Genomic DNA, 9867 nt, shown 5'->3' on the forward strand with positions numbered 1-9867 from the left:
TCTCTCCTCTCTCCCTCCTCCCTCTCCCCTCTCCCCTCCCTCCCCCCCTCCTCTCCTCCTCCCCATCCCTCCATCCCCATCCCTCCCTCTCCCTCCTCCCTCCTCCCCCTCTCCCCCCCTCCTCCTCTCCCTCTCTCTCCTCCCTCCCATCCCTCCATCCCCACCCTCCTCTCCCTCCTCCCCATCCTCCATCCCCCTCCTCTCCCTCCTCCCTCCTCCCCATCCCTCCATCCCCATCCCTCCTCCCTCCTCCCTCCTCCCCCTCTCCCCCTCTCCTCTCTCCTCCTCTCTCATAGAACCCACCGGTGCGATGCTCCTCAGAGTCTCAGCGGCTGCGTGAGGTGAGTCATTCTTTATTCTGTCTTCACCTCTTTTAAAAACATTGACTCAACATCTGAGGCGGCTGCAGCGCTCGACTCTTCCTCCTCATAACGGATTATTTATCCGGCCGCAGAGTCTCTTTGTGGTCGGTACATGTGGTGATATCTAGAAGGTAGAGTTCAAGTTTTTTTGAGGGGATATAAATGATTATATAATATGTCAAAATCCACTAACAGCGCCATATAAACCTGTAAATCATGTTATATGTGTATGAATATGTTTCTGTGATCAGAACCTTCTGGTCTCACTCTCGAGCCCAGAGGTTCTCAGATGGGGGTCCGCGTACCCCAGGGGGTATTTAAGATCTGTAGAAAATATATTTTAAATTAACATCCATCAAAAACATCATTTCAAATTAGAATACAAGCAGAAGTTCATGAGCAGAATTTGATATATTCTGTATTAAATCAGACAGCGATGCCACAGGTTGTGTGTTTAAACAAAAATGGTGAGTTAGGGGGTAGAAATATTTCATAGGGGGTAAATCACTGGACAGCAATAATTCATATGACAGTTTTTTAATATATTTTTCTCTGCATGGACTCGAAGCTGCTGCTGCTGGGACTCAAATGAGGGACTTTCTTTTTTTAAATTTAATTTAATTAAATTAATTATAAGACAAAAGACAATACATAGACATAACACCTAGAGGACGACGAAACAGTGGACACAACATCATAAAGTCAGAGTATTGAGAAAAAAAGAAAGAAAAAAGAAAGAAAGTAAGAAAGAAAGAAAGAAAAATGCATGTGTAGATGTGCGCTTGTGCGTGTGAGTTTTTTTAATTTGTTTTATTTCATTGAATTTTTCATTAAAAAAAATAAAATGCACTGATGATGGCAGATGTATATGTATGAGCGTATGCATGCACGTGGAATTGAATTGGTTTCCAGGCAAGGGAAATAAATAAAATGAATTATGATCAATGAACTAATCAATAAGATGAGTGGTGTTATGTTTGTAAAAATGATGGACTTAGAGAGACTATTGCCAGCTAAGAAATATAATATTAATACAAGCTTATTATATCTTCACAGAGTCTTTTTGTAAAATAAATGTTCCTGGAAGATGGCCTCCCCGGTGGAGCAGTGATCTGGACACAGCGGGATGAATCTGTCCGACGGCTCCTCCTTCCAAGAGGAGCTGCTGCTGGGTAACTTCACCCTGGCGTCCTCCTACTACCTCCAGAACTACACCCTGGCCCCCGCTGCACCCAGACAAGACCAGCGCCTCCAAACCGGCAGCATGCGAGCAGGTCCACATCGCTGTGGAGGTACGAACAACAACGTGTTTGTTTGTTTGTTTCTGACACTACAGGCGAACACAGTTGTAACTTATAAAGATCAACATGGAAGTATCAGTTATTATTTGGTAGTGCCGATTTCCAGAACCAAAATCTGAACATTGAATAAAGACAGGATGAAATGTTCGTTTAATTTTGTTGACATTTTGTTTTATTAGAGGAGCTTTTTTTTCACTTACATTTTTTTATTCGTTTGGACATATTAACATAAAACAAATACAAAAATGTCAGACATAAAAATATATATACACCCATATATACATATATACACATACATATATATACACATATACATAAATATATACACATGCACACACAAAACAGGAAACAATGATATATACACATATACATATATACATATATATACATATATATATATACATATATATACATACATACACATGCACACACATGAATACATACATAAAAACACACATACATACCCCAAAAAACAAAACAAAAACAATAAAAAGAAAACAGAAAAAGAAAAGCAACCGCTTAAATATGTATATACCACCCTGCATCTATATTTGCATTTACCTGACAACACAAATATAGATGCAGGGTGGTGTATACAAATTGTATCTTTTTTGTTTATCTTTTCATCACTACATACATCATGAGATACCATCAAACAGCCAAAAATAGAAGAACATAAATTGGCCATTTTTCAGAAGTAAAGAGTATAAATTAGGCTAAAGCTTCATAATATATTCATGAATGAAAGTGTAAAGTTTGGTGGATGTAAGAGTTGCTGAAGTAGAGATTTCTGAATCAGAGTCTGAGAACAAACTCTTTTAAAGAGATTAAAGGTGCATTACACACATGTTGAAGACTCCAAACATGACCTCATATCACCATGACACTTACCCAATCCAATAGTTAACAATCATTTCTCTGAAAGGTTATATTTAAATATGAAAGTTAAGCCCTATCTAATAGTAACTTATACGGTGCATTGTGGGGGGAAAGCAAATGCAAATAGACAACTATGTGTATTTTAAATGTTTTATTTCCACATGTCTTAAAGAAGACATATTATGGAAGCTAAATAACACATAATCTTAATTACAATGTCCCTTTCTTAAACTATTTAAATATCAAAAAATCAATTTCGTGCTCCATTGTAATCCATTATTTTCTGCTATACTCAATTATCCATTCACTATTCCCACACCTTTCTATTACCTTGATACTCCACTCATTGGTTCCCAGCCTTGACTTGGCCCTCTCATATTGATTATTTTTTACTAGTTTCAAAGGTCTGATGTAGTAAAACACTTCAGGAAAGTAGAATTTTCTTCTTTCCCGTCTTGCTAACCATCCGTCGTCCCTCAGATGTATCCTGTATGAATAAAGTGCATTCTGTGGGGCAGTGGCAACGTATTAATATTAACCATATCCAGGCCAACAGACTATTCTGCTGACCTTCACTCTTCACATTCTTCTGTCTCACTTGTAGTTCTGCTCTCCTCAGGTCTTCCTCATCCTGGGTATCATCTCCCTGCTGGAGAACATCCTGGTCATCACAGCCATCGTGAAGAACAAGAACCTCCACTCCCCCATGTACTTCTTCGTCTGCAGGTCAGCGGCTCAGCCGTGGGAACACACACCGAGGAACATATTATGTAATACAATGAAAACGGCTCACCAGGCAGGAGGCACCAGACACAGCCAGGTCCACCGGAGCCTCTGAGACGTGAAGGCACAAAGACTCCGGGGGGGAAGCAGAGTTAATAATGTGTGATGGAGAGATGAACATTCATCCATAAGGAGAGAGAGAAGAGGAGAGAGGTGCTCAGTGTATCCTAGAGGAGAGAGGTGCTCAGTGTATCCTAGAGGAGAGAGGAGCTCAGTGTATCCTAGAGGAGAGAGGTGCTCAGTGTATCCTAGAGGAGAGAGGAGCTCAGTGTATCCTAGAGGAGATAGGAGCTCAGTGTATCCTAGAGGAGAGAGGAGCTCAGTGTATCCTAGAGGAGAGAGGAGCTCAGTGTATCCTAGAGGAGAGAGGTGCTCAGTGTATCCTAGAGGAGAGAGGAGCTCAGTGTATCCTAGAGGAGAGGAGCTCAGTGTATCCTAGAGGAGAGAGGAGCTCAGTGTATCCTAGAGGAGATAGGAGCTCAGTGTATCCTAGAGGAGAGAGGAGCTCAGTGTATCCTAGAGGAGAGGAGCTCAGTGTATCCTAGAGGAGAGAGGAGCTCAGTGTATCCTAGAGGAGAGAGGTGCTCATTGTATCCTAGAGGAGATAGGAGCTCAGTGTATCCTAGAGGAGAGAGGAGCTCAGTGTATCCTAGAGGAGATAGGTGCTCAGTGTATCCTAGAGGAGATAGGAGCTCAGTGTATCCTAGAGGAGAGAGGTGCTCAGTGTATCCTAGAGGAGATAGGAGCTCAGTGTATCCTAGAGGAGAGAGGAGCTCAGTGTATCCTAGAGGAGAGGAGCTCAGTGTATCCTAGAGGAGATAGGAGCTCAGTGTATCCTAGAGGAGATAGGTGCTCAGTGTATCCTAGAGGAGATAGGAGCTCAGTGTATCCTAGAGGAGAGAGGAGCTCAGTGTATCCTAGAGGAGATAGGAGCTCAGTGTATCCTAGAGGAGATAGGAGCTCAGTGCATCCTAGAGGAGATAGGTGCTCAGTGTATCCTAGAGGAGAGGTGCTCAGTGTATCCTAGAGGAGAGAGGTGCTCAGTGTATCCTAGAGGAGAGGTGCTCAGTGTATCCTAGAGGAGAGAGGAGCTCAGTGTATCCTAGAGGAGAGGTGCTCAGTGTATCCTAGAGGAGAGAGGAGCTCAGTGTATCCTAGAGGAGAGAGGTGCTCAGTGTATCCTAGAGGAGATAGGTGCTCAGTGTATCCTAGAGGAGAGAGGAGCTCAGTGTATCCTAGAGGAGAGGTGCTCAGTGTATCCTAGAGGAGATAGGAGCTCAGTGTATCCTAGGAGATAGGTGCTCAGTGTATCCTAGAGGAGATAGAAAGACATAATAACACAGACCAACTAATTGGTTTCCTGCTTAAAACAATCTACATTTGTATTGTTTATACTGCATCCAATAATAGTATCTGTCCCTAATCGCATTTACAAAGTTTAGAGAGAAATAGAAACATATTTTGTCCCCAAGTCTGTGAACCATTAAACATTCTCATGGTTCTCCTTTAAGGGGCCGAAGATTGAGACACAGACAAAGTGAATTATTCACCCAGTAAAGATCTTTGTCTCACTTTATCTGATTCATATAAAATGAGCTCGCCGTTGTTGGATCAATGTGCCGCCCCTCCTAGACGGAGAGGTGATGTCTCTGGTTCATGCTGGTGACGTGGTCGACGGTCTACTCCTAAAAAAGATGACACATAAGAGAAAAGTAACCCTGGCAGTAAATGTAAAGAACAGTTATGACATTGTTTTTCAAAAATGTCACAAATGTCAGGAGATTAAATCCCATCAATAATCATATAATTGAGTTTACGTTAAAGGCCTTCGTTGGTATAGCCATAGAGACCCTCGTCTTATCATTCAAGAAGACTTTGACGTCTCTGTTGACCCAGACTCAAGGTCTGTTATCAGGAACACAGCTACAGTCTCAGTGAGAACAACTATATGTAAACATGGAAGGTCATGCACCCTCTTTATACTACCCTTGAAAGCATGACACCTATAGGGAGGGCTGGGTCAACTCCCTTTGGTTCTCCTGCACACATTTATGAGTCTCTATGCAAATGGTCAGAGCGTAACCTACCTTTTTTTTGGGTTGTTGCAGTCTGGCAGTAGCGGACATGCTGGTGAGTGTGTCCAACGCCTGGGAGACCATCATCATTTACCTCCTCAACAACAGGCAGCTGGTGGTGGAGGATCACTTCCTCCGGCAGATGGACAATGTGTTTGACTCCATGATCTGCATCTCGGTCGTGGCGTCGATGTGTAGCCTGCTGGCCATCGCTGTGGACAGGTAATGATGGAGGGAGACACCTGAATCGAGACTAAGGCCACATTTACACATAGCCGGGTATTTACAGAAACGAATATTTCTGCCCCTCCGTTTTCAAAAATAACGTTGTACACACAAGGTCGTTTTCAAAAAAGTTTCTGTTTATATGAACCCGCATAAATACGCCCCCGGGCGCCATCATAACTCTGCCAAACCTGTAGTCGGCAGTGTAACGAGAAAGATGAAGACATGCAAACCAATCTGAATTCTCAAAACCAACAACAACTACGAAAAACACGATCAACTTCCTTTTCCTTTAGAGTAAAAATACGGTTCGCCCTGGTCGGATCCAAAGCCGTCGGCGGCGACGTTGGCAGGCAATGTACATACGTCTTGGGAGTATAGAAAGCTGAAGAAGGACTGCTGACCTCCGTGCAGTTCTTCGCCTCTGCTCCTCGATGTAAAAAATCTGTTGTGTTTGTAAATACAAACAGGCCAAAAGGGTTTGCATTAATGCACAATTGAGCACTACCTTGACACCATCCATGATCAGCAAGCAAACTAACTGTAAACATCGGACGCTCACATGACGTGAAGCATTTTTAGTCGCATACTGTGACGTTTGACAACCTAAAACTCCGTTTGACTTAGTTCACACGCAAACACCAAAACAGAGTTTTCAGAAATCTCCACTTTGGCCGGAGTTTTTAGAAATGATCGTTTTCCGTGATAAAACCTCCGTTTTTGTGTAAATGAAAGGCCAAAACGCATGAAAATATATGCGTTTGCCCATCGTGTAAACGGGGTCTAAATCTTGCCCAAGACCAGAGCGTAGACCAAAAGTCTTGCGGGGTCAAGACCAAGGCAGTGCGAGACTAAGCCAAGGCCAGACCAGTACAATCCCACACTGCATGACAAACTTACAATAACATGTGGAACATGTCAACCTGAGGCACTCCTCAAAAAGGTCTTAAAGATCCACATTCCCATAAAAACACCCACAGAAAACAAATGAGGATTCAACTTCATTCACCTTTCTTATTGACATATAAACTGTCACTGTGTGAACCATGAGAACATATTCAAACGCCATTGCAAAGGGGAATTTGATGTGTGGGAATAACAAACATTTTATATTCTAAATAAATCAAGTTAGTGGTTGCGAATGAAAGAAAACATTTCATCCAATCACAGGAGCGATAATAAATACACACATATATATATATATATATTGTAATTTCAATTCAATTCAGTTCATTTTGTAGAGCCCAAAATCACAAATTCCAAGTTTGCCTCAGAGGACTTTACAATATGTACACATACGACATCCCTGACCTTTAACCTCACATCGGATCAGGAACAACCCCCAAACATTTCAGGCTGCCTTCAAAGAATCTTTCCAGGGACAACAGATGGAAAATTAGCCTCTCTGGCTAACTGTGGCTCACTTACATCCCCGGAGTTGTGGTCTTGAAATCAAATCCAGATGAATCTTTGACTGAGATCAAAACAAGACCAATCTCGAGTGACACGAGATTCATGAAATCCAACAAGAACACCCTTCAAAACAGTCGGTATGCATATTTGCATTGCTCACATAATCACTCACATAAGGTTTTCTAACAATAGTAGCTGTGCAGTGTAGTTAACTGCATCATTGATCTCTTTCAAACTTTCTTTTCGGAATTCTTTTCCACAAAATCCACAGGAAATCAATAACATCTCTCTCACCACTGCCCAATGAGAAACTACCATGTAATACACCAGTTAGTTCAGATATCAGGGTGAGAACAGCTCAGCCTGTGAATAATAAAACATCCCCCAGCAGCCTATCAGCCTATAGCAGCATCTCTAGGTCTGGACCAGGTGAACCTGATCCAGCCCTCACTATAAGACTATTAAAGAGGAAAGTCTTGAGTCTACTCTTAAATTAGGTGATAGGAGATAGGAGATAGGTGCTCAGTGTATCCTAAAACCGGAGCTTTGACATGTCTGGAAAAACAACCCTGAGGATATCATAGTATGACTGACTATATCTACTAGTAGTAGCTAGTATAAAAAACGGTACTCTAACCAGGAAGGGGATGGCGTTAAAAAACGATGCTATTGAGGGTATTATAGGAAATGTAATAGCAAATGTTCCAGAGATGGCCAACTGCAGTGCTAAAGTACCTCTGTACGACTGTAAGTGTACTGTAAAGTTATTTCCAAGAAGCTTTCTAGCAAATGAATAAGCAAAATGACAGAGATTCACCATAAAGCCCATTGACATCTTTACGGCCTCCGCCCTCATTGATTTCTGTAAAATTTCAGAAGCTATGCAAAGTTTCTAGAAAACCGTAGGGTACAGGTTACCTCAGAAATGTATTTATGTCTCCAGGTACGTCACTATCTTCTACGCACTGAGGTACCACAACATCATGACGGTGAGGAGAGCCGGATGCATCATCGGGGGGATCTGGACCTTCTGTACGGGTTGCGGGATCGTCTTCATCGTCTACTCGGACACCACCCCCGTCATCATCTGCCTGGTCTCCATGTTCTTCGCCATGCTGCTCATCATGGCCTCCCTCTACAGCCACATGTTCATGCTGGCGCGTTCCCACGTCAAGCGTATCGCCGCCCTGCCCGGCTACAACTCCATCCACCAGCGGGCCAGCATGAAGGGCGCCATCACGCTCACCATCTTGCTGGGGATCTTCATCGTCTGCTGGGCTCCCTTCTTCCTCCACCTGATTCTGATGATCTCGTGCCCGCGGAACCTCTACTGCGTGTGCTTCATGTCCCACTTCAACATGTACCTCATCCTCATCATGTGCAACTCGGTGATCGACCCGCTGATCTACGCCTTCAGGAGTCAGGAGATGAGGAAGACTTTCAAGGAGATCATCTGTTGTTACAGCCTGAGAAACGCCTGCACCAACATCTGGGCGATGACGGGTAAGTACTGAGGGACGCAGGCTCGGCAGCCCAGTGACAGCATTTGTGGGATGAACCATGAGAGACTCCGAGAACGGTTTCATTGCACTTTTCAGCCACGACCGCGTACGGTCCAGCACTTCTATCCATTATGAACTGGAAAAGAGACTCTCGCTGTTTGTAGGGAGGTTACGCAACGACCCCCTGATGTTGACGCCGTGTGCACGAAGCGGCTTGGTATTCGTATTAATTGTTCTGCTTTGACATATCTTTTTTTTTATCAACACTTATTGACAGGTGATTGACCTGATGAATTAGTTGGATAGTTGATGAGCATCTTTATGACATCTCTCATCACTCGGATGTTTTCATCGTATTTGGGCCGCTTTGATGTTCCTCCTGATATGTGATGTTTCTCATCTCGCCGATGGTTTGTAAAAAGTATGTAAAGATGTCATAAGTTTACACTTGAAATGTAAAACCTGGTGTACACACTGCTTCACAGTGCTGTGTGTGTGTGTGTGTGTGTGTGTGTGTGTGTGTCTGTTTTGCATCATCTCTTACTGGTAGATCGTAAACATTTGTTTCCCAGTGTTACATTGTCATATTTATTACACAGAAAAGAGCATAATTGTGTATTTAGACAGCGAGACAAGAAACATTCAGACAAAACATGAAGAAAACAGTTAAAGGATGTTTTGTGTTTGTTTAATCGCCTGAACGAACACGCTGATTGTATCAAGAACAGATCAAAACATATGGGAAAGTGTTTTTTTTAAATACAATGCTATTCTTTTCCCTTACAGGTTTATTTATTGGTAAAAACAACAACTGTGATTGTCATGTGAAACTTGACGGGGGGGGGGTGAAGGGGGGGAGGTGAAGCCCACACGGTGATTGCATGCTCAGCCCGATGTTCATGCACTCAGTCGCCATATTAACTGTCGTGTTGACATATCTTGGTAAAGTCGTGGCATGTAAAAAATAATGTGAGCTTCACGTTGCTTCTACTTTTTTTTCTACCATAAAAGCAAAAAAGATGAAGTGGTGAGATGTTTGTTGTTGTTGTTTAAGGAGGAGCAGCTGGAGGAGTCACAGCGTCAATAAATGAGACTAAACAGGTTCTGGGAAATGTTCCCGTGGTGAAGATCATTTAAGAAGAGATTGACACTTGGGAGGGAGGCGGATGATGGGGTCAGAGGAGGAGGAGGGGGAGGGGGAAGAGAATGACGAGGAAGAGGAGAAGGAGGAAGAGGAGGAGGGGAGGAGGAGGAAGAGGAGGGGCAGTCAAGAAGAGCAGGAGGAATAGGAGGAGGAGGGGGAAGAGGAGAAGGAGGAAGAGGAGGA

At 43.1% G+C, this 9867-nt stretch overlaps 1 protein-coding gene across 1 annotated transcript; it reads left to right on the top strand.

The window, feature by feature from the left end:
* Positions 1-1488: 1488 nt before the first annotated feature.
* mc5ra (melanocortin 5a receptor) lies at positions 1489-9643 on the top strand. The gene is given in 5 exon segments (XM_056433403.1): positions 1489-1583; positions 1585-1654; positions 3162-3268; positions 5434-5622; positions 7982-9643. Coding segments are annotated over 5 exon segments (1032 nt in total). The 3' UTR covers positions 8553-9643.
* Positions 9644-9867: the final 224 nt, after the last annotated feature.

This window comes from Pseudoliparis swirei, chromosome 16, assembly GCF_029220125.1.
Source record: "Pseudoliparis swirei isolate HS2019 ecotype Mariana Trench chromosome 16, NWPU_hadal_v1, whole genome shotgun sequence".
In the NCBI taxonomy this organism is placed as follows: Eukaryota; Metazoa; Chordata; class Actinopteri; order Perciformes; family Liparidae; genus Pseudoliparis; species Pseudoliparis swirei.